The sequence below is a fragment of the Pyxicephalus adspersus genome, chromosome 2 (genome assembly GCF_032062135.1).
Source record: "Pyxicephalus adspersus chromosome 2, UCB_Pads_2.0, whole genome shotgun sequence".
Lineage (NCBI taxonomy): Eukaryota > Metazoa > Chordata > Amphibia > Anura > Pyxicephalidae > Pyxicephalus > Pyxicephalus adspersus.
In genome coordinates, this window is record NC_092859.1 from 67,608,194 (window position 1) to 67,634,851 (window position 26,658).

Below are 26,658 nucleotides of genomic sequence, written 5' to 3' on the forward strand. Positions count from 1 at the left end.
TTACTTGTATGTTTTTAAGCTGAGTTTGTACCTTTTTGCTTATATTTATGGCTTAAAGGTTACAAAATGGCACAGTAACATGATTTTGCTATATATTAGGAGAATAGTGACCTTTGCTGACTGCATTTTTGTAATAACTGCAAAGAAATTCAAGAGAACCCTTTGGGTGTATTTGCTGTTATTTTTTTTGAAATGATAAAAAGGAGTTCAATATTATGAATGAGTGATCATTATCAATGCCAAAAAATGAATGTGAATAAGTGCATCCATGGTGTCATTTTAAAAATAATCATTTGAAAGAAAGAAAAAATTATATCATTCAGCCTATATATCCCTTTTCTCCTATTTTACAATATTTCATACATTTGAGTTGGTTATAATTGGCCATTTGGTAATAAATGATCTTTTGTGCATGGTTGTTGACCACCGGTACATGTGATGTGTCCTAATGTAAAATTTGTTATACACAGCTTGTCTTTAAGAGCTCCAATCTGTCAAACCAGGAACAAATGCACTTCCATGATGTGCCACTAGGTGTTATCCGAGTATAAACCGAGATGTTTTAATGGCAGTTTTAAGTAAAAAAAAAAATCGCTAGATTTTAAACATGTATTCTGTTAGTAGCATTTCACCCATATAGTACTAATTACTACTTCTGTCACTCAATTGTCAATTATTTGACTTTTTGAAGTTTAGATGAGTAACAGTTGAATGATGGAGGTGAGCACTGCATAATCTCACTTTAAACACATTAATGCCATATATAAAGCCTAGGCCTAAAATCCAGTGGGGTTCAGCAAAGGATCAGTTTGAAAACTAACACAGGGACAAGCAGACAGCAGGAACTGGCTGTGCTTAAACACTCCTATTGTTGTCTGGTAAACACTTAACCTCCTGGGCGTTTCACTGATATCTGGATTTCTGTACCAAAAGCGGTACACTGTTTTTCATGAAATTTTTTTTTTTTAATTGTAGACCAGTATTTTACAGAAATATGTCCGAACAAGGGTCCAGTAGATATTCTGAATATAATAAAGTTTGAAACACACAATCATGAAAAAAAAAAAAATTAACTTTAATAATAAAATTAAATAAAAAACACAAAAATCAGCTTAAACTAGAATGCATAAATAAATAAAAACTACTGAAAATGCAATAATTTGGTATACTGTATAGTACTATATTTTTCCTAAACACCTCCCTGGTGTGGTAAATTTTAAAACATCTCTATAGACAAAACCACATAAATATATTTTGTATTATTTTGTATTGGATTGGATACAGGACTTTGTATTGAATCCAATACAAAATATTTGAATTTCCCGCTACGACCCCCGTCGATGTGCGTATACACTGACATCATCAGGAATCGTCGAGGGACGCATACACGAACGCCGAGTGTTCTAATTTTTTCCGTACTTCCATGCAAAAAGCGTTACATTTTTTGCATGGAAATTTATTTTAGATTGTAGGCTATAATTCTTAGGCATAACTCACCAAAATATGTCCAAAATTTCTAAATTTAATAATAAACTTTAAAAAAAAAATATAAAAGATAAAAAAAAAAAATAGTGTGTAATGTAACTGTACTGTATATAATAAAATTATATATATATTATATAAAGATTTCTTTGTATTGGATTTAATACAGCTTTTTTGTATTGAATCCAATACAAAGTGATTTGAATTTTCCGACCCCGCCTCCCGCCCGCACTGAGGCATGTAGCGACGTCACCCGGGAAACCCCAGAGGTCGTCACTGCACATGCTGGGAGAAGACAGAAGAGGACGGATGTCTCCGGAGGAGCTGCGGGGACAAGGTAAGTTTTTTTTTCAGTTGTAATCTGATTGTCATACAATGTAACACTTGTTTCTATTTTTAGCTACCCTGAACCTGGTACGGGGTAAACGCTTGTAGCAAGTTTTCTTACCCTGAACCAGGCTCGGTCTAACCGCCCAAGTGGTTAAGGTCATCACAGGTTCACAGAGAAATATGTTTACTTTTTTTACTCTTTGCCTGGATCACCGAATGTTTTGAGGCCGGTTCCATAAGTATCACCCAGTTGGAGGGTCTGTAGTATAATGAGAAGAATCCCATCCCTGCAGCACAATTCAGACAATAAGGCCTAGTTAGCACTTGTGCTGTTTTTATAACAAAAATGGCCATATAGCACTTATTTTCTTTTTTGAAGTGTTTGTTTAAAAATGTGTAAGAGAAGCGGTAGAAGAGTGCTCTGGCCTTTGCATCGCTAGGTCTCAGGTCCAAATCTTGGCCAGAAAACTATGTGCATGGAGTTTGCAGATTCTCCTCATGTTTACAGGGGTTTCCTCCCACATCCCAAAAACATGCAGTTAGGTTAATTGACTACCCCCCAAAATTGACCTTAGACTTTATTAATGACATATGACTGAGGTAGGGACATTAGATTGTGAGCCCTTTTGAGGGACAGCTAGTGACATAAATATGGACTTTGTACAGCACTGGGTAATATGATGGTGCTATATAAATACTGTGTAATATTAATAAGAAAATAAGCATTTCTGCAATATAAGCATATATTAGTATTCACAAGCATGAAGTGTATTAAAAAGGTTCACTGGCATTTAAGGAGTGAGCAATTCATGGAAATTTCACAAATTGGCATGTAAATGTATCTTTTTAATGCTGAGAAAAACATTTGTAAACCAGACTTAAGGTTGATTGATGGCAGAGCACGTGGTATTTTTTATTACATACTACAGTTTTCATTAAATTGTGGCTTATGTTTTGCCCATGGATAGTATACTCAGATAGCTGAAGTATATACAAAATTTCATCTTTATGTGTTCCTGTGTGGTATCTGTTCCTCTATGTGGTATCTGAAAATAGCCCTAAACTCACAATCCCATTTTTAAAGGCTAAAAGTATAAAAGTTTGCTGTACAGAGCATTCATCATGGGAATAGAATTTGTTCCATGTTATTATTCTCCTTGAATGCTTATGTTGTGTTGCTGTTGTTGTTTTGGGCCTGGACTTGGGAAATGATTGCTATTAGCTGTTAACAAACACCTTTAGTTAACTTGACTGGAAATTCTAACTCATAGAGATGTGTCTACTGCCAACATGGTAATAATAGGGAACACAACCTCAATACTTCATATTCATATATTCATATTCATAAATCATAGACTATTTTGCTCTCCACTGAAAGGTTGACCAAACCTCCAGTTCAGCATTGATGTAAAAGGGCGACAAAATGTGTGTAGACTTTGTTATTGTTCCCCAAGTATTCATATAAGTCTAGAAGGCAAGTAATCTTCATGAAGTTTATATGAAAAACACTGCAATAAAGACCTTACAAGAGAAATGCCTAAACTTTACACAGATAGGAACTTACTGATGTTCTGAGGTTAAACATGGGAGCTATTTTGCCAGCAATGAATACGATAATCTATTGAATACAAAAAAACAAAACAATCCAGCAAAGGTTTTTTTTATGATTTGTGTGGTAGTTACAATAATAAACTTAGTATTATTATTTTATGTTGGCAACTGATTGCATGTATTTAGTAAATAGTTGTGAAAGCTAAACTATAGGTACTGGGGACTGACAGGTGAGCAGAGCTGAGGAGCAAATGTGGTGAAGAAGGTTTACAATTTTACATTTAAAACAATTGCCAAAAATATGCTAAAAACAATAACTCTGATACCATGTCCCATTGTGAAAAAAAGGTTAAATTCCACTGAAATTTAGGTAAACTTAAGGAGATTTTGGCAAAATGCATTTGAGTTATTGGCTAAGTTGAAATTAAAGCAAAACTTTAGCTGAAAATACCAAGATAAAAGGAATAGGCCATTAAAATAAACATATAACAAAATCTGTTTTTGCTGAAGTATTTATTGTCAATTTAGAGTTTTTTCTTGCAGTTCTTTTTCCTCCTGATATATGGCTAGTATTATTCAACCCACATCCTTTGAGCCCAGGTTGCGGTGTACCCATTCTGTTTCTGGACAGTTACCAGAATATTAATACAGTGATGAGCTCATCTCTTTAATTCTGCTTTCTCCTCCTATTGGCATGCTTTTTGTTAGCACATGAACTGATTGTATCCTGGCTCTGCTTCTTTTGCCCACAGCCCAGCCCAGCTGTACAGGAACTGCACTGTGCTTTTGCCAGGTCAATTTTAGGTATTCTTATGGTTTGCATTTGTTTAAATTCTTTTAATGTACTCTCACTGGATCATACCTATTACTGTAACTAATCCTTCCATCTAGGAATGTCTCATGCACACAACTGTTTGAAATGTGATGCTATGGAAGTAGACCTCTACCAAAACCATTGGGACTGCTCACATTAAGCATATTGGACACAAAGTAGCCACTTTTAAGATTTTGTTACACACTCTTAAGACTGGACAAAAGATTTGAAAAATCAGGATGGCCAATAGGTCTCAAAGGGGGTGAAACACTTTGCACTAATAACATCTGCCGTAGGCAAAAAGATGACTGTAGCTGGCCAGCTAAAACCTGTCCTAGGTTATTAGTGCAGTATATTCTGTATACACCTAAACCTGCCAATAACCCCACTATACAGCCTATATGCTCATATGCTTAAGCTAGACGCAGAGTTATCACTGTATTTTATGGTTGTGAATGTTTATATCAGTTATATATGCATTTTGTTAACATAGGCAGAAAAGGAAAATATACCTTTAAGAGTCATTATCCAGCTAGAAGAGGTAAGCCAATCACAGTGAGTCTTACACTATGCAGAGGCCTCAACCAATCACAACCAGCCTAAAGCTGCGAACACTCTTGCAATTTTTGTCGTTGGAAAGGATCTTTCACGATCCTTTCCAACGACAAGGGACTGCACGATGCATGAACGGTGCTGTACATACACCCTGCTGCGCGCTCTCCCCCTTCCCTTTCATTAGGATCGGTTGTCGTCCATCGTCCGTGGATCCGGCAGGACGGTCGTTCGGACGATGGACGACACCGACTGTACACACGGCACATTTTCGCCCGATATTTGGCCGATGCCGATTATCGGGCGATAAAAATCTGCCGTGTGTACGTAGCTTTACACTGTGTCTATGGGGAAATTCCCTAGCAAACCAGGCTGTATTCAGGGTGCTAACAGAGAGAGAGAGAGAGAGAGAGAAGAGAAGAGAAGAGAAGAGAAGAGAAGAGAAGAGAAGAGAAGAGAAGAGAAGAGAAGAGAAGAGAAGAGAACAGCCAGAGTTCCAGCCAGAGAGTTTCATAGAAGTAGACAAAAGGCCAAAAAAGGTATTTAATACAGTTATATAGATTCCTGTAGTTTAATAGTGATTGGGACTGTCTGCTGATCCTCTCATGTGTTTGCTTACAGTTCCAGCTTTATCATTACCAACAAACAAACCAACAAACAGCCAACAAACAAACTAACCAACTTCAACCTCTTACCAACCAAACCTCTTATCCATCAATCTTCATAGTTCCACCTTACCATGTCATACTGCAAACTGCACAGTTCTATCTAATACAGAGCAGATTATACAGAATAAGAGCAGACTGAGAGTTGTAGTGCAAATTATATTGCATGTCAAAGTGCTCTACCTGAGAGTCAGATCCAACCATCATTTTGTGATACCTCATTCAACACATGTTTGTATATAGACTTTCTGCTGCAGAAGCAGCAGTGGTATATGAAGAAAGTTTGAAGTTATTAAAGAAATTATTTGAAGTATTTGGTGTGCTCTTTAAACCTACTACTTTTATGGAACGTTACTAGAGGAATTATAGCGTAAAGACAGTCTGATCAGACTAAAGAGAAACAGAGATAATAATTCTTCTAATGCCACAGCGCACAAGGTACCTCATAGTGCTGCGCCTGCCACAATGACCCTCCAGAGCTTTTGGATTAGAAAAACATGCAGTTAGGTTAAATGGCTTCCCCCAAATTGACCTTATACTGTATTAAAGTTATATTGGTATGGCAGGGACATTAGATTGTGAGCCCCTTTTAGGAACAGGTAATGAACTTTGTAAAGCACTGCGTAATATGCTGACGCCGTATAAATAAATATAAATAAATAGTCTCATATTTTCCCCCTACTTTTAACTACTTTGGTTCTAAATTATAACATGTTCAAAATGAAGTGGGCTGAATCCTTACTTCAAAAGGCTCCCACAAACAACATTGTTTTGAAACATGGGAAAGTTTTAATTACACTCCTAATACACACATGAAACCACAGTTGTACAACATGGTGTTTGGAGAAACTTTGCCCTGGGGCCATACCGTATCTTAATCTCTTTGCCACCCTTTCAATGCCCTTTTTATTATTCCATATGAACTAGCAACCTACCACAGGGCTCCCCAAAACAACACACAACAGTGAAGGTTAACTTGAACCTTGGTATTATGTGGGTACCACTTCTTGTTGTATGCATGTTCCGTATAAACATGTACTTTAAACATAAATAAATCACCAAAATACTGGAGTGATATAAAATTTGATGTATAAATCACACTTTTTTTTGTTACAGTACGCATAAGGATAGGCATTATACAGTCAGTGGCGATATTTGTACAGTACTAGCAGTAATCATAGCATGTCCAGTAGTGCAGAGAGAAGATTCTTGATAAAGTGGTCATTATCCTTCAAATAGTTGATGCAAAAAAGATTGATTTGATTATTGCTAAAATGTCATAATATCGTATCAGGTATAAAGCTACGTACACACGTCACATTTTTCTCGCCCGATAATCGGCTCAGGGCCTATATCGGGCGAGAATCTGGCGTGTGTACAGCCCACGTCAATCATCGTCCGTGGATCCGCCAGAAGGGAACGACGAGCGATCCTAATGCAAGGGAAGGGGGAGAGCGCGCAGCAGGGTGCCGCTCTGTCACTCCCTCCCTCCCTTCTCTATAGAGCAGAAGGGTGTTGTATGTACAGTTCAAAGATCCTTTTCAACGACAAGAATTGCACGTGTGTACGTGGCTTAACTTTTTATTTTAAAATGTAGGCACCTATTAATCATAAACATATTCTTTGCTTAATGAAATGTCGTTTGTACCAAGCTGTTAGCATCTGTTCACCTGCTTGTTTCATTCCTTCTCCCATCCTCCTATTGGTTTGGCCAGTGTTGTTCATTTGTTCATGTGCATGTCCAAGAGTTGGCATATTAAGAATGCTGTGATTGTTCTGATCTCTCTAGATTATGGCTTGATGTGTCACCTAACATCTATTAGGTAACTTCTGGTTTTGCGTTGGCTTTAATCCTGGTTATTATCTGACCTGACTTCATGTCTGAAAATGTAATAATTTCTATCTGTTTCATCCCCTGACCTCGGCTGTATCTGAAAGAATCTACTTATTACATTTTGGCACTTTTCTGTTCACCAGCCTGTCAACTGTGGTTAATAGGGCCAACTCAGGGAATCATCACAAATTTTGTTGGGCCATAACATTCCTCAAACTTAAGCTTTGTACAAATGCTAGATTTTTGTTGCATGAGAATATGTAACATCTGTACAGCTGTTCCCTAGTGTTGTTTACTAATCAACTGCACTACCCTTATTAACCACCTGGGCGTTACACTGAGGTCTAGATTTCTGTTCCAAAAGCGTTACAGTTTTTTATGAAATTTTTTTTTTTAAATTGTAGACCTGTAACTTACAGAAATATGTCTGAACAGGCTTCTAGTAGATATTATGAATATAAAAAATGTTTGAAACACACAATCATGTAAAAAAAAAAAATTACTTTTAATAAAATTAAATAAAAGACACAATAATTTGGTATACTGTATAGTAATATATTTTTCTAAAACACCTCCCTAGTGTCCGTCACATACCTATAGACAAAACCACATAAATATATTTTCTATTATTTTGTATTGGATTGGATACAGGTCTTTGTATTCAATCCAATACAAAATGAGAACAAAATTCAAACTCTCATTTTGTATTGGATTGAATACAAACTCCTGTATCCAATCCAATACAAAATGAGAGTTTGAATACCAATTACATACTTTGTATTTATTTTGAATTATTTTGTATTGGATTGAATACAGGAGTTTGTATTCAATCCAATACAAAATGTGTTTGAATGAGTTTCAGTTTGAATTTCCCGCACACGTGCCGACGTCATGGTACGCGCCGACGTACACGCACGGAGGGAGAAGAAGCCGGCCGGCTTTTTCTTCAAAGCCGGCCGGCTTAGAAGAAGAAGCCGGCCGGCTTCTTCCCGGAGAGGACACCCGACGCTGGAGGACGACGCTGGAACACGACGATGGATGATCGCAGCGAGACCAGGTAAGTGATCGATAAACCCGAACTTTTCTCACTGTATTTTCATACAGTGAGAAAAGTTCGGGTTTATCGATAATTGTAACTTTTTGAAGCCCGTACCAAGATGGGGCTTATCGCTTAGCTGGTTAAATGATTGACAGCCAACAACAGCTTTTGTATTCTGTTAGGATGGACACAGAGAAGTGTCCTCCATAGAACAGACTAGCACTTCCTGTATAGATTTCGCTCATACTACTATTGCTGGAAACAATTACTGAATGCCGCTTCCAACAACTATTACTGTATGTCAGTATGGGGGTTACAGCTTTGCTGGAAGCCTAATCCAACTATTATTAGTGACATAAATGATGCACTATTATCTGTTGGCCAAGTTATTACTTTATTTCTCTATAATTCCATAAATGTTTTAATTCTGTTTCTATTGTATAATATTTACCTTATTTATTCAGCACCATAGACATTGAACATGTTTTCTTGATAGAATTATACTAAAAGCTAGATGTTTGAATTGACTATTGCACTCTCATTTAAGGTTTAAGTACTCAATATTTGTTGCTGTCCTCTCGCTGTGTCTTTTACAGTTTTAAAAGTGCTAAAGAGATTAATGGTGCTTGAAATCTGAGGTGCTTAATCAGAGCTGTTAGTCAAGGTTCATATTCATGAAGACTAGAGGGAGAGAATGCAGACAATCTCTGGAGTATCTGCATAGCTTCTGTAAACCTCACTTACTCAAAGATTTTCTTCTATTTTATGGTTATAATATAGTTGCAATATTTTCTACCTTGGTTTCATTTTGCAAAAAGAGGCAAAACGTAAATAAAGTCAAAGATTTGTTTAATTTTTTTTAAAGACATGTTCTTTTCCAACAATATGAATAGGTTTTAAGGGTTGTACTCTCAAATATGAATTACACTACATTTTTTAATGATGCTAAAAAATTAAAATATACAATAGTTGTTTAAGTGTCCAGGAGTTTCCATCAGATGTAAAGAACTTCTCTTACGTTTAGATCATTTCTGTTATTTAACTGGTTAACAAAGGGCCTTAGTTTTTTGGTCATATTACTTGCTCATCAAACAATAATTTAGCTGGACACACATTTGTTAAAATGTGTTGTATTCAAGTGGACCTAAACAGAAAAAAACAAAATGTCACCAGAAGGTAGTGCTAACTGGCAAAAGAGACATGCAATGGTGTTTGGTGGCTTTTTGTTTGTATCATGTAGTGTAGAACCCAACTGCGGTGGAGTTATATCATCAGTGGCCATCCAATGGCTTAAGAGGATCTCCAGAGACCCAGAATACTGCTGTCCACAGCGAAGCGAAGCCTCCATCTTCAACAGCAAAGATGGAGGCTTCCCAGGGTGCTGCAAAGACAGAATCCTCCACCTTTTATTGCTGAATAGCACCTGCACACAGGTAAAGCTGCGTACACACATGCAATAATTATCGCTGGAAATGAACGACTAACGACCGATCCTTCGATAATCGTTAACAAAAAAAGTGCACAACAACGCCGACGACCGAGGATTGTCGCTGGAAAGGTACAACCGCCCTGGCGGATCTGATTGAGCAACGATCGTTCACTATCAATTGTGTGTACGGTCATTCAGTGATCATGGATGGTTCTGCAGTACACTTTCTCCTTTACATGTCACTTCCTGCATCGTTCAAGTGATCGTATCTAGCGTGTGTACACTATTGGTGGATTATTTTCGAACAATCGTATTGATACAACATGTACAGAATTGTGCACAATACGATCGTTCAAAATAATCGTGCATAATCATTAGTCGTTTGTTTTCTAACGATAATTATTGCAAGTGTGTACCTATCTTAAGTCTGTTAAAAAGAGGATAGGCACTGCCCAAGAATTAAGAATATTTTCCTAATGTATTGTTTGGGCATTTTCTAAACAAAGGGTGACCAAGAAATTATAATTTAGTTACAAAATACATTAAAGCGTGTCTGAAGGAAACTCACAGCATGAGTCTTCTCCCTTCCATTTGTTTAATCTGGAAGATCATTTTTAAAGCTGCACAACTTTTAAATTATAAGTAAATGTTATTATAAGTGAAAAATAAATAGAACTTCGTTGATTAATTTTAAAAATACAAAAACAGTACAGGACCGTTTTGCCAATTCCTGTACCATAGATTTTCACCCTAAAGACATTAATAAAATATCCTTCGTGCTTCAGTGTTTCATCAAGAAGGCAAGTAAGGTGTTGTCATATCTAATTTGCCTTTGACCATCTGAGACTAATATTCCTGTGTACACCATTGATCTTAAAATATGACCTACTGCAGCCTGCATATTTGTTCTGCACTGCCTTTGCAGAACTGCATTACTGCAGTATGAGAACCACATTGTTTTTACATTCTCCTTCACAGCAATGGCACATCCTCATTATCTGTGCTCTAGTTAATATCCTGTGCACACCGTGGTGCTGTAAAAATGATCTGTGTTTTTAGTGAGGTTCTTTAGGGTATAGTGCAGTTTTAAGAATATGTCCTGTAAAAGGTCACATTCATTTTTTGTTATCTGGTGTTAAACTGTGTAGATTAATATGGTTTCAAATTTCCTTTATAAAATAAAAAAATAAAATATAAAAAACAGATTAGACCTCTACCTTTTTTACACTTTCACGAATAAGTAGTGCATTTTCTTTTTAATTGCCCCTATACTAGCTTAAAACAGGATAGTACCAAATGAGCATTCCAATATGTTTAAGTGCACAATGAATGTTAAGCTTCTGTGGCATCTTAATCTCAAAATACACTTCCATGTTCAGAACCAAAATGTCTAATAATGTTAATGTAGTCAGTTGCTTTGAAATTCAAGATAAAAAGCACAATCCAGACTTCCACAAACCATGTTGTTAGAATAATGTATCTGCCTAAGACTAATATTGTTGAATTTTTAGAATATTTTAGCAATACAACTTTCTTTCATTGGATTATTATTTTTTTTAAACCTAACCACCAAAAAATGTGGTAAGTGAATTTTGAGTGCACACTAGTGTCTATATAGTACAGAGTACAGAGTAGTAATACCATCACACTTGCTGTCACATTAAATCTGTCACTACCATCTTCGGGATACTGTGCTGAATGTGTGCAAAGCATTAGAATTAAAAACAGATTGCATGCTCTTTCTGACTTCTTCTGTGTAATTGATTGGAAGTACCCAGTGGCTGTGAAAAATTGGTTGCAGAATATCTAGAACTGTTATAGTAGTGTTTAACATTGTTGGGGTCATATTCATTAGTGATGATGCATTAAATACAAGAAGACTTAATCTGCAGTCACCAGGCAATTTGTCAGAAAGAATGAATGAAAAGTATCTGTGTTGCTTAAAGGAACCTCATATGTTCCATTGATCATATTGCAGTTAAAAATGAAATATTGAATTTGGCTGATTACTGTAGGAAACACAGATTTTTTTTGTAGACAGAGAAATATAACACTTAAAATCTTCTTCTTCTTCTTCTGATGTTTTTCTGAAAATTTATTTCATAAACAAAAATCTTTTTGTCCTATCCAATGTGATTATGTAAATTTTGAGCCTTTTACTAGACCTTATTGCTCTTCTGCATGCACTTTTTCTAAATGTGATAGCATGTTTTTATTGGTGTCCTATAAATGTTGCTTTATTTGTCTGCTTTGCTGGTAAACTGGGGATCTGTAAGCTTAGAGCTTCTTGTGGGGTCTGTGTAGGATCTGTAGACTAATAATGACTCATGGATCTGTTGGTCTGTTGGTCATCTGTTAAGCTGCGTACACACTTCCAATTTTTATCGTTCAAAATGAACGACGAACGATCGATTGGGCAAAAATCGTTCGTAAAAAAAGTAACCAACGACGCTGACGAACAAGGAAAGTCGTTGGAAATGAACGACCGGACCGGCGGATCGGATTGGACGACGATCGTTGACCATCGTTCGTGTGTACGATCGTTCATTGATGGTCCATGGTCTGAGCGTGATGAACGAACGTTCGTTCACTTCCTGTCGTGCACGTCACTTCCTGTATCGCTCAAACGATCGCATCTATTGTGTGTACAATATCTGCGAACGATCGTGTCGTTATCTGCATGTACAGGATCGGTGCTATACGATCGTTTCTCCGATATCGTGCAGGATCGTCCGTCGTTCGTTTACCAACGATAATTATTGGAAGTGTGTACGTAGCTTTAGTCAATACCCTTAAATGTGTACTTAGACTCAACTTACTTTCTTTTGTTTTCGAATGTGGGAGGAACTGGAGTACCCAAAGGAAAACCCACGCAAACATGGATTGAGTACATGCAAATAGTGTCCTGGCCGAAATTTGAACCTGGGACCTAGAGCTGCAAAGGTCAGAGTGCTAACCTCTGAACCACCATGCTGCTCATATTAGGTCTGGATGAACAAAAATATAAAGCATTTGGCAGGGTATACAAATGCCATATAATGTATTTATTTCAACAGTGTAATTAGCTGTTTCCTAACAATGATAAATGCTGTAATTATTCTCTATAAGATCATTTTGACCCTGCTTACTTCTTATCCTTGTGGTTTATGAAACTCGCCATACAAGGAGATGGTATACATCAGGTATACTTTTGGTACTATACAGAGAATAGAATCTATACCGAATGCAGCGTTACAATATAGAATGTCCCCCCCCCCCACACACACACACACACATTAACTTTATGGAAGAATACCAGAGCTTTGTGGTAACGCTTTACTTATTTTATAGTTTGTATTTGCTTCTCAAAATTATAGCTTTTTCTCACAATTTTAAAAGATAGAACTAACTCCCTTGTGTCTTCATTGTGCATCACATTTACCTTCTACACTTTACTGCAGATTAGACTCATGCAGTGCAAAATAACTTCGACATATGGCACTTCTTTCTACTGGTGCAGTATGCATAGTGAATAACTATCAGACTGGGACTTTATTTACTAAATTATGTCAAAAGATTTTTTCATTAAAACACACATCTGTTATTTATAAAAAAAATTATTTTTTATCTTGCAGTGAATTTTAATCACTTTGAAATTCTTCGTGCCATTGGAAAAGGAAGCTTTGGAAAGGTGAGAACTTTTAAAATTGTGTTCTTAGATTTTGTTTATATAAATTTTGAAGTGGATTTTCCCTTAAGAGAATGAGTGCTTTTCTGTACTTACTTCTGCACAGAGGATGGGCCTGGTGTGCAAACTCCCCTTCTTTTTTACCACCTTTGAGTAGTTTTTTCTGACTCCATGTCCCTAGGTAGCGTTGGAGAGCTTTTCTTCTTCTTCTTTTCTTCTTCACTCAATGATCCCAAAGCCTGCTGCTTAAGAATAAATCAAGTTCCCTGCTGGTATTGGAACCAGGAGCTACTTATAACTTTTTCAAGGATGTATAATACAGATCATTTGCAGCATGGCCTTATATGATTCAACTTTTCTTGACTTTTTATCAACATTCTAATATTATGAAAAAAGTCTTTCTGTGTTCATTACATCACTAAGTGTCTTAGGTTCTCTTCTCAATGCAAGTAGCTTATGATTGAAAGGAGTAGCTGACAAGGTGCTGCATTTAGTTCCTTAGAAACAAAAAGTTGTTGGAACACCCACACATAGAGTTAAAACTCTCTGAATAAAAGAAAATGAATCCACTTTATTAAATAATTACAATTTCTGTTGCGTGCCAGTGAACTCAATGGGATATTTTCCCTCATTTCCTAAACTTGTGATGCCAGTAATAACAATGGAAGGATTGATTGTCAATGACACAGGAAAGAAATTACAGGTAGTCCCCGGTTTAAAGAAATCCGAGATATGGATGCCTCCTGGATACCAACCGGGCCTTCCTGCTTGCTCCTGTGCAGAACAAGGCTTGGAGGGGGAGGGGTGGTTTGCATGACTTGAAAATCTTTTGCTAAACACAGCTGAGGTTGTGGGTGATCTTAGGGGGGTGAGCTGTTCTGCAGCCTCTTGTAACTCTTTAATGACCAAGACAAACTCTACAGGTCTTTCTTTTAGCATATCAAAGCATAGCTTGCTCCTGAAGGTAATAAATGACTAGGCTCTATAAGATTGTTTGTGAATAACTCACAGTGAGGAATTTAAACAGTAACTGATACCACACTGTCTAATATTATGTTGAGACAAACATCTGTCCTAATTGCATTTATTAAAATAATGTACCTGTTTCAACTTACACTGGTCACTGGTGTGGTATTTGTTGCCACGTTTGATGGAGGGTGCTATTCCCCTATGAGCTAGCCCTGAAGTCTTGGAGAGTGCCTCGGCCTAACAACCAGGCGCTCTCCCTTAGTGGGAGTCTCTCTTCAGGAGAGCTCCCAGCTGAGTATCTGTTGGGACCTGCTTATGCGGTCCCAGAGAAAAAAGGCCCCTCTCTGGCTTCGGCCAGGGGGGCATGTAAGTCCATTCCAGCTTCGGCTGGATGGGCTCAGTACTCAGCCCTCGTCTGGAGATTCGCTTCGGAGGGTCTGAGGAAAAGGGTGGCCCTTCCTCTTTAGAGGAGGGATCACAAATAGTACCCCAGTGCACGTTTTTTGTGTGGTGTTTTTACACTTTTTTACCGTACACGGGGTGTGTTTTAGCACGGATCGCGAGATTCGATAAAAAAAAAAAACTTTCAAAAGTTTCAACTTACATACAAATTCAACTTAAGAAACCTACAATCCCTATCTCATATGTAACTTTAGGATAGTATATATATATATATATATATATGTATATATATATGCCAATCCCCCTAATGGGTACACAGAACACACCAAAATGTTGTATTTTGCAAGTACAATATTGCTAACAATCTAGATCCCAGCCCTTACCATTTCAAAGCCCTGATGAATGGGTCCTTTGAAACCTACAAAACTATTTAACTATTTGGTTTTGTTTTATCTAAAAAGGTGACAAAAAAAGAACCTTAAAACTTCTGGATTGGTGCTCTCCATTTTGACTAATAAATCTTTACATCAGCTCCAGTTCAAAACTAAATTAAACATTTTTGATTACTTGGGCTGAAATGATTTTTTGCACTTCTACTATCCTGTATCAGTCGAAATTAAATATTTTGTGGGTACTGATTACCTTTTTTTTCATTTTCAGGTGTGTATTGTTCAGAAAAATGATACCAAGAAAATGTACGCCATGAAATACATGAACAAACAGAAATGTGTGGAGCGCAATGAAGTGAGAAATGTGTTTAAAGAACTGCAGATCATGCAAGGCCTGGAACATCCGTTCTTGGTCAACCTCTGGTGAGTCATTTATTGTTTGCTTGGACTGTAGTCATTGCCCTGCCATCATATATTAGCTGATAAAGTACTGAATGATACTGCTTCTGTGAACACAGGTGGTCATTGGGAAGAATGCCTTCAACATCGCTGGAGCAATGTCACCCTTACAGATAGACAAAAAGACCATTGGTGTCGCCTAAAGTGACCTGAGCGGTACAAATTGCTCAGTACCCTAGCAGCCTCTGGAGGACCATCAGGGTTCCACAGAAACCTAGTTTAAAAACATTTGCTCTATGTTGTTTATCGTTTCAATAACAGACATACCTATTTTATTGGCCACCTATATCTATCTACTAAGTACTGTATACAACGACAGTTTAGGTGATGCTTTAGATTTGTTTATACAACTCATGGTTACTCGTTGAACATCAATCCTGCAATAAAACAGAGAGGAATTTACCTCACACACTATTCCTAATATCTTACACATGCAACATCTCTTATATATACAAAATGTTTATTTAAATCTCTATCAAAAAATAGAGATACAAACATATATAAAAAAAATAGCACATTTCTTTATTTCACCAAGATAATGCACAAAACATTTTTAAAAATATTTTTCTTTTTAAAAAAAAATAGTGATTTTCAAAAATTAGGGGATTGCAACCTCACGACTCTTGATGTAAGTTCTATGTATATTGTACTGCAATTGGTTGAAGTATATATATTGATATATGTCATTTTACTGTGAATGTATATCTTTGTTTATAAAAATTTTCTCCTGAAAAAGTAGACTGACTCCAGGAAACGCATTGAGGATACAGCATGCTTTTAGGTTTGCATGTTTGAACATCGCTTTTTTTTTTTTTTAAACTTTTTTAAAACATGTTTGTGTATTATCTTGGTGAATATAAAGAAATGTGCTAATTGTTTTATATATAATTGTTTGTATCATTGCCCTAAAAGTATTTTTTGATAAATACATTTACATAGTTACTTAGTAGGTTAGGTTGAAAAAACACATAATTCCAAGTTCAACCACTAGGGAAATAAACATATCCCAGATATTAAACCCTATAAGACATAGTTGGTCCAGAGGAATGCAAAAAATTCCTTCCTGATTCCATGAGGCAATCGGATGTTCCATGGATCAACAGTCACTGGTATTTTCACTTTAAAGCCTTAATACCCAGTTATATTCTGTGCTTCTAGAAAAACATCCAGCTGTTTCTTAAAGCAATCTATAGTAGTTGCTAAAACTATTTCCTTACCTTACATTGAAGAATCCCTTCCTTATCTGGAGCTTAAACTTCTTTTCCTCCAGACGCAAAGAGTGCCCTCTTGTTCTTTGTAATGATCTCAAAGTGAATAATTGGGAAGGGAGTTTTCTATATGGACCGTTTATATATTTATACAGGGTGATCATATCCCCCTTATATGTCTCTTATCAAGGCAGAATAGATTCAGTTCAGCTAATCTCTCCTCATAGCTTAGCTCCTCCATTCCTTTTATTAGTTTAGTTGCCCTTCTCTGCACTCTCTCCAATTCCACAATGTCCTTTTTGTGAACTGGTGCCCAAAACTGGACTGAATATTCCAGATGTGGTCTTACCAATGCTTTGTACAGGGGCAGGATTATGTCTTCATCTCTGCATTATATTCCTCTTTTAATACCAGGAAGTACTTTACTAGCTTTAGATATTGCAGCTTGTCATTGCATGCTGTTATTAAGTCTATGATCTACCAGAACCCCGGGATCCTTTTCCATTTCTGACTCCCCAAATGTATTCCCCCATTTGGCTGCCCAATCAAACAGTACATCCAGGTCTGCTTGTAGATTATAGACATCCTGTATGGACCTAATTCCATTACATAGTTTGGACTCTATATAATTTATAAAGATGTTAACTTGCATAATAACCGTCTGTGGGATACAGTGGTCAAATGCTTTACCAAAGTCCAAGTACACTATATATATTATATATCATCTTACTTCATCATAAAAAGAGAGTAAATTTGTTTGACAATTTCGGTCTTTCTTGAAGCCATGCTGACTATCACTTATAATAATATTATTTTCTAGCAGAAACTCCTCCATGTGGTTCTTTATCAAACTCTCTAGGACCTTTCCAACTATAGACGTTAAGCTAACCAATCTGTAATTACCTGGTAATGACTTTGCTCCCTTTTTGAAGATAGAAACCACTTGGGCTTAAGCTAATCCATCGCTACCATGCCAGTGACCAAAGAGTCTCTAAAAATTAGAAATAAGAGCTTTGAAATAACCAAGCTCAGCTTTTTGAGGACACGTGGATGTAATCCATCAGGTCCTGGTGCTTTGTCAACTTTAATTTTGCCTGTTTCTCAATCATATCAATTTTGAGCCATTGTGACTCATTTAAGGCAGTGCCATTGCTATTATGAATTTGGACTTGAGCTCTGCCAGTTTCCTTTGTGTACACAGAGCTAAAAAAAAACTGTTTAGTAAATTTAGTAAATCCGCCTTTTCTTTATCCCCAGTTACCGACCCAGAGACATTCTTTAAGGGGCCTACATGCTCAGATCTGATATTTTTGCTATTAATATGTTTAAAACATTTTGGGGGGTTTGCCTTTTTTCCCTTGCAATCAGTCCTTCATTTTAATGTTTTGCACATTTTATCTCCTTTTTACATCTTTTGTTATATTCTTTCTAGTTTTCAAACGATGAAGGTGATCCTTCATTTTTATATTTTTGGAATGCCCTTTTCTTGTTCCTTATGGCTTTTCTAACATTTGCTGTGAGCCACATAGGTTTTCATTTTAGCCTCTTAAACTTATTACCCATTGGAATATATTTTTCAGTGTGCTTTTGTAGAACAGACCCATTTCTGTTCTGTGTTCTTTGAGGACAATATTGTCTCCCAGTCCAAGTCACAGAGAGCCGCCCTTAATAATGGAAAATTTGCTCTCCTAAAATTAAATGTTTTTATCTTTCCTGATTTTGCTTCCTGTTTACAACTTTTAATAAATGAAATCATATTATGGTCACTATTACCCAGATTCTCTTTTAAATGCACATTTGTTATAAGCTCTGCATTGTTAGAAAGAACTAGGTCCAGCAAATTCCCCACATTCAACTCCACCCATAATGCCTCAACCTCATCGCTTGTTCCATCCGCAATGTCTTCTTTCACTTTCAGATCATTTCTCACATACAGAGAAGACACCACCACCCATAGTTATTTTAAAGTGTTGTACTGGTGTATTAGTCTGTATTTATTATGTTTGCTTCTCTTTAAATACCTTGTGTGTTAAAGTTAATTTGAAATTGTTTAGTTAAATAAATAACATTGTTAAAGTTAGTTAAATATCTCCTTTGTTGTAAAAAAACGTGATGTTTACAGACTTTAGTAACTCACGTTGTTGGCTCATGCCCTACTGGAATGAATTTCCTAAAAATAATTTGCTGTTTATTGGCAAATCTTTTAAATGCTAGACCAGAGCTAATCCCAGTTTCTCCCGTGATAGTCTTCTCAAGTCTTGGAGAGCTTTAATAAATCATACCCATAGTGTTCTGAGATTGTCATATATTAAATGTTCATTTGTAAAGGAAATGCTTTTACAACAAATTAATAGGATATAAATATGCAAAAAGTAAATAGGTAGTGGAAAAAGCTTTTTATTGCTGTGCCTGATTGAAAATTTATTATAAGCTCCATTACTTCTTTTCCCCCGCCTATCTGAGTGAACCTACCTTTTATTGCATTGTGAAAATATGGTAAGTGACAAGCTGTAAAATGATTTTGGCAGAATAAAGGGTGCCTGAGACTGTAGAGGGTAGCTTACTAGATTGTAAGCTCTTCGGGGCAGGGTCCTCTCCCCCTGTATCACTGTCTGTATTAGTCTGTCATTTGCAATCCCTATTTAATGTACAGCGCTACGTAATATGTTGGCGCTATATAAATCCTGTTTAATAATATTAATAATAATAGGGCAAAACAAAAAGTGGCTTTCATGGCACCCCCCCCCCCCATCCCAAACAACTATCACACCCTCAGTATGCATGTATCTTTCCATTAATTATTATTCTGTTCAAAGAGGAAAAAAAATCCCAGAAATTAGGCTTTCAGCATTATTTTCAGTATTTTGTCCAGTTAACTATAATCATTTGTGGCTCTAAAACTTAAGCTAGGTTAAAAACAAAATTAGGGATGTGGGAGCATTATTTTTCCATAATGAATACAGGGCTGATTTGATACCAGACTCATGGTTTTCTAACCCTTAATTAGAAGCCCTTCATATGTAGCAGACATACATTAATAATTTAAATAGATATTGTAATGCGCCTGGGCACACAAACCACAACCAACTCCAGATATCCTTGAATCAGGTTTATTCAAAACAGCACAGCACAGCAAGGGTTAATTTCAATCAAGCAAGGTACAGAAGGATAAGGCAAATGCAGGTCAGTAACAATCCGAGGTCAGGGCTGGCAGCAGGCAGAATGGTCAATAACAATCCGAGGTCAGGGCTGGCAGAGTTCAATCAGAGTTAGTTTCAGACCAGGTCACTGAGGAGATGACAAGCAGATAAAGTTTAACATACACAAAGACACACCCAAGCACACTGTGGTAACAGAGGCTATAGCGGGCAATGGTGTAATGGACAGGCTCTCCTTAAATGGCCAGGATGACCAATCACCTTGCCCACCTAGCACTGTCTGATAGGAGACTGAGTAAATCCCCTGCAGCTGATTGGCCGCAGGGAATTCAAACTAACTCTGTCCCGCCCTAGGGCGAGGCAGCCGAGTGCCACGCCCTCGGGGGGTACAAGAGGGACGCATGGTGACACGCGCACCTCTTCCCACAGTACCCCTAGGACGTGCACTACTATGCACTTGCAAAGGAGTGCTGGGAGCAGGAACCACATCCAAAGGGATGCAAGGGCTGCTGCCTGGCTGAACAGTACTTTGGCCAGGGCGGATCCCTCCGCCTGTAGAGACAGACAAGCTGGGAGCAGGGCAGCAGCCTCGGCCATGCTGCCTGCTACTGTGGCGTCCCCCTCTGTGGCTGGGAACCCCAGGGACACCGCGGGCTCGCAGGGCGGGTAAGTTCCTTACAGATATCCTATAAAAATATATCTTTGACGCTGAACATAGCCACTGTCTTGCACAGTTTTACAGTTTTTCTCTTTTCTGTTTCCTCTTCTGTACTAAAATTCTTAACCTTATTTCCCTTTACACTGACTAAGCTTTTCAAATTGTACACTAAAAGTTGACGAAAGTCTGATTAAGCCCCCTTTTGTGCAAGGACATTCAGCATTAACTAGCTCCCTTTTTCACAGTTCCCGGACCTTTAATTCATGTAATTTTATTTGTTTCATTCATGAATGTTCTTGCATACCTTCTCCTGAGTGTCAGCCCACTAAATGCACTAGGGCCAAAGGTGTTTAAAAGTGTTCTGAAAGAGAGTGCAGTTTTGTTTTAAGGAAGCTGTTCAGCACTCTGCCAGCCCTTCTTATCAGCCATGATCTCTCTCAATTGCTTGGAGAGCTTTAATAAATCCAGGTCCATACCGAGACATAGTGATGATGTTAGTGGGTCTAAAAAAAGGCATGTAAAAACAATAAAAAATGTTTACATTTGCGTAGAGAGGAAACAAGAGATAAAAAAGAAGCAGATTGTCCTTCCGCTTCAACAAGTTTACATTTTTTAAAATGACTGAATTGAAAGAATGGATTTTACTTTGGGCAAGAATTTGTAATCCAAAGTTTAGCTAGGTTTTCTGAAAAGACAGGATCCAGTAGATTATGTTGGATATGGTTGGGGGGGAGGATAATTAGGAAAAGAGTTCATATTTATTTTGTATTTTGTGTAAGGCCCTATGTTGAAAACCTACTTATTGAAACGTTATACCACTATATGCAAACTAAATAAAAAAAATGACTAGATCAGATAAAAAGCTACTGTATAAATCACCAGGCCACTGCCATTTTGATGGTTAAGAATGGCAGCCTCCTTTTCTGTCAATAATTTATAATTCCTCTCAAAGCAAGCATTTGATACATAGGGGAACTTTTAAGCTTCTACTCAATTTGATAATTTTCCAAGCGCACAATTTAGTTAATGTATGTGTTTTTTTTTTTGTTTTTGTTTTTTTTTAAAACAAGCAGCTTTCTGGTTGGAAAAAGTAGAAAATGGAAATTTATGGAAATTGAAAAAGGAAAATTTTCCCAATGCACCAATGTGATTGGAACTGAAATATATAAATGGACAGTATGACTTTAGCTTCCAGTCCCTCATTAAAAGCTGTGATATACGATAATAGGATGACACTTGGCATCCATATGAAGCTAAAATGGAATCTTTATTGTAAAATGTTTCTATGCCCAGACAATAATTAAATTGTGGGAAACCCTCCAAAAGCTTTTGAAATTTAAATAGTATTTTTTTATTTTTTTATTTTATACAGAAAAAATGCAAATAAAATGCATAAAAAACAGAATTAAAACTAGTACATAGCACAATAAAAAATGCACATGTTCAGAAGGGTATATAAAAACATAAAGTAAAGATGATAAACCATAGTTATTTGCCATATTATGTAGTGCAAAACATTCAGTCAACGAACACTTTCCCGTGATCTGTAATACTCAGAATTCGGGCTTTGGTGGTTCCCAGTTTTACAAAAATCCAAAAAAGAACAAGTAAGAATAAAGAGAAACAGGAGAAAAGAAGAACAGAAAGGGAAAGAAAAAAAAGCCACAAAGAAAGAAGGGTGGGGGTGGGGGGGCATGTATGGGATGGAGGGGAGGGAAGTAGGGGCGAGGATGGGGAGGGTGGTCTCTGAGGTCTAAGGCAGGTGGCCGAAACAACTGCACATAGTCAGCAGAGCTCTTAACCTCCCTAGTGGTTCATTTCTTTCCGGTTTTATGTCTAAAGCGGTACATTGTTTTTCATGAAAATTTATTTTACAGTATAATATAATAGTATGAGTTTAATAAAGTTTGAAACACAAAATCATGTAAATACTATATTAAAAACTATATGTAAAAAAATATTTAAAATTAAAAAAAAAAATACTCAATATACTCATACTATTATATATACTGTAAAATAAATGTTCTTGAAAATAATTTATTGCTTTTACACATATAAATCCAATATATTGCATTCAATACAGTTATTTTGTATTGAATGCAATACAAATAGATTTTGAATTTCCCGCCCCGCCGGCAACGTACACGCACCGACGTCACCGGGAACTCCCCGGTGACTCATCGTCTGCAGAAGCCGGCCGGAGGAAGAAGAAAGAAGACGGAGATTGCGGCGATGGACGGCGCAGGACGCCGGCGGATCAGGTAAGCGCTCTATTTACTAACCTTCCCATAGGTTTACATACCCAGGGTGTGACTCACGATTACCACTTTTAGCAACTTTTTTCTACCCCGAATCAGGCTCGGGGTTACCTCTAGGGAGGTTAAAGTCATCCCAGTAAAACCAGGTACGTACTTTCATCAGATCTTCCATATACTGTATATCATTCACACTGACAAACCATAGCTTATTCAAGAGTGAGGCAGTATGTTTCCACAGTGGTGGGATACATGCCTTAGCCGCATTCAACAAGTGATGCAGCAGATAGTTTTTATTGCTTCTTCAACATTGCAGATACATGGAGCAGCCCAAGCTCTGGCTTGTCTACTATGGAGATCCCTGTCAGTTTTTGAGTAATCTCTGCCACACCCGCCCAAAATTATGTCAAAACAGGGCAGCTCCAAAAAATATGTACCAAAGTACCAGTGTGCTTTCCACACCTCCAACACATTGAGCTCTTATTTGGATACATTTTTACCAACATATCCGGGGTCCTGTACCACCTGGTGAGCAACCTATAATTTGTCCCATGGTAGCGGTTGCTAATAGAGGCCTTGTGCCCATATTACAATATAAGTGCTGCCTGTTCTTCCGTATACTTAATATTGAGATCCCTCTCCCATTTGGAGAGAGACAAGGGTGTTTGCTGCCGCCAGCGCTGGAGATCTCTTCGTATAGTGATAAGGAGTGGTAAAAAAAATTAGCTCCACCACCCTATTGATATCAGCTGGGATATTAGTACCTAAATATCGAATGAAGCCCTTTTCCCACTTGACTAGAAAAGAAGGGGAAAGAGTCTTTCTTAAGAAAGAAAGACCAATATTCTTAAGAATATTGGGGATGGTTATTTGAGGGGAAGTTATGTAGAAGAGGGGGCCATCTGCATAAGCGGCTTTTTGCCCTCTTTTGTTCAGGTTTTTTGCATATGCAACAGGGGCTCAAGCAGCAGGATGAAAAGTAGGGGGGACAATGGACAACCATGCCTCGTGCCATTAGTGATGGTAATTGGGCAGAGGAGAAGTCCAATAACTCTAATAGAAGCAGTGGGGTTCCAATATAAAGCCTGAAATTATTCAAAAAGACGGTTTGGGATACCTATAAAGGTGAGTACCTGTCGCATATAAAAAAATCAATGAGGGAATCATGTTAACTGTGACATGTATCAAATTAAGAGTCCGAGTGATGTTATGTCTTGCTCCTCTATAAAGAATAAACCCACTTCGATCCGAATGAATGAGACCCTGAAGTATGGGTGTCAGTCTGCGTGCCAGTATACTGAAGAAAAGCTTGACATCAGAATTCAGGAGCGATATTAGTCAATAGCTCGCACAAGACTTAGCGTCCTTTTCTGGCTTCAAAATGACAGTGATGTGAACTGACAGTGAAAATTACAGTGATGTGAACTGCCCTATCCCGCCAAGTCCGCTGGGAGAGGGCAGTCACAAGAAAGCGCATTGAAAACGGTTGTGTGAATTGGGGAGAAACTGTTTATAGTATGCCAAGGTGAACCCGTCCAGGCCAGGTGCCTTTCCTGTGGCGCATTAGTGAGGGCTGCTTGCAACTCAGCTGGACTAATAGAGGCATCCAAAACAGACAGAGCTTCATCAGGTATCTTAGGGATACCTGAAGAACCTAGGTAATCTTGCATGATCGTAGCAACAGACGCTGAGGAGAACACATCTCTCCTTAATTGTACAGTTTAGAATATAAATCTTTAAAAGAATCAGCCATGTCTTGAGAACAGTGCAATGGCTTGCCTGAACTGGAATGTACACATGGTATAAAGTTATGAGCCACTTTTGCTCTCATTGCATGTGCTAAAGCCTTCCCACATTTAATACTATATTCGTAAAAAAAGAACCATGCAGAACCAGTATTTGGGCTTCAGTGTCAGGGGGGTGACCGCATTTATGCATTGTTTCTAGGGCGTGCAAATCCTGGAACATTTGTGCTAATTGCGTCTGACGCTCTTTCTTGAGTCTATGACCCTGTTGTATTAATAGCCCACGAACGTAACATTTGTTAATGTGCTTCCCATATAGTCAACGGACTGGAGACAGAGGCTTCATTACGGGTAAAGAAGGCTTGGATTTCATTTTCTAACTTTAGCCCTAATCCCTCAGATGTCAAGAGTGACTCGTTGAGGCGCCAAGAGCCACTTTTTAAAGGAATTACATCAGAAAAAAACGTAAGTTAAGTTGGGGCATGTTTGGAGAAAGTCATAGTACCAATTTCAGAGGTTTGTATAGGAGAGATCTATGCGTAAGTTTTGTAAACTGGGGAGTAGAAGGTACAGTCACGCGGCGTGGGTTGCTGTATTCTCCAAATGTCAATATTTTGATGCTGATGTAATAGATTTTTCAGCTGCCTCAAAGCAGAGTAAGGGATCAAGGAATTCTTCTAAATATGATAGTTGATTGGAATTGGGGAGGTAAAAGTTTACCAGAGTGAAGTGTTGGGATTGTATCTTCCATTTATATAGGAGATATCTCCCTTCAGGGTCAGTCTGTACAGCTACTAAAGTCCAGGGAAGAGTTTTTTCAATTAAAATACTAACTCCCTTAGACTTGGAATCAGGGGAGGAGCCATGATTCGCCATTTGGAAACAGTGATTTTTAAGTGATGGTATCTTATCATGGCGAAGGTGCGTTTCCTGTATAAATACGGTTTGGCATCTTAAGCGACTAAGGGCATTCAGGACTACTGAGCACTTAAGCTGGGTTAAGCTTCCTAGCATTTATAGAAGAAATTTTAAGTGGCATGTGAGCAATGCACCTGGGCCAACCACACTCATCAATCCCACCAGATATGGGAAAGGTGGTTTGGGAGGGAGGGAGGAGAAGGGATGAGTATGAACGGTTACAGGATACTGCTACGAAGGGAACGATAAAAAAAGTAGAAAAATAAAAATGAGAGAAAAGAAAGAGAAGATAGAAAAAGTAAATAGTACCCCTGACTTACTGTCGGTGTGATATTGTGGAAAATATTTAGTGTGTGATATTGTAGAAAATATTGGGTTCGGATTTCCCCTTAAAGTTAACAAAAGAGTCTTTCTTCCTGGGTAAGATCTCTGTGCAAATTAAATCTATTATTAAATCAAGGATCCTTCTGTAAGATCCCTGTGCTAATCACATCTATTCTTAAGGTAACAAAAGGGTTTTGGTTCTTTGGTTATAAACATTGAGTTTTCTGCGACATCTGTCTGGCGTGGCAGTGGGTGACACTAAAGAAGCACAACTGCTTTTTTTAAAGGGTAACCGTGCATGCTTCCGTCTAAGCACGTGGTGGCAGTCTACCTTGTGAATGTGTCTGTTTGGCAAGGATTAACAAGAGTGGTTAACCTTGCCCCTGTGACAAACCCCTCTTTGGTCTGCTGGCATGTGGACTGTTGTGAGCGTGCAGGGGTGCGGGCTGAGTGAGCGTTCGTCACAGTCGGGGCCTATAGGATTAATGCTACTACAAATAGGTATTTAACTCCTATCTCACCTGGAGATGGAGCAAACTAGTGGGGGGAAGTGATACCCAATGTGAGCATGGTACTGCTCACCTCCACTGTACTCATATACAATAACAAGATAAAAATATGAACATGAATATGAACATTATGAACAAGAAAAACATAAACAGGATTGTCTCCCCATAAGCAAAAAAGAAGGGGGGGGTAAAAGACACAATTATCTAGAACATAGTACTCACAGCATTGCATAGTTAAACAAACATTTTGTGAAGCCAGGTGGGAATCCTTTATAGCAATAAAATGTAGCGTGCCAGTGCT

At 37.7% G+C, this 26,658-nt stretch overlaps 1 protein-coding gene across 1 annotated transcript in view; it reads left to right on the plus strand.

Moving 5' to 3' along the window:
* Positions 1 to 26,658, plus strand: part of STK32A (serine/threonine kinase 32A) — a 91,582-nt gene that overhangs the window by 18,991 nt on the left and 45,933 nt on the right. Inside the window, exons 3-4 of the mRNA XM_072398695.1 lie at positions 13,311 to 13,366; positions 15,395 to 15,546. Coding sequence (XP_072254796.1) covers positions 13,311 to 13,366; positions 15,395 to 15,546 — 208 coding nt within the window. The remainder of the gene's footprint in view (positions 1 to 13,310; positions 13,367 to 15,394; positions 15,547 to 26,658) is intronic.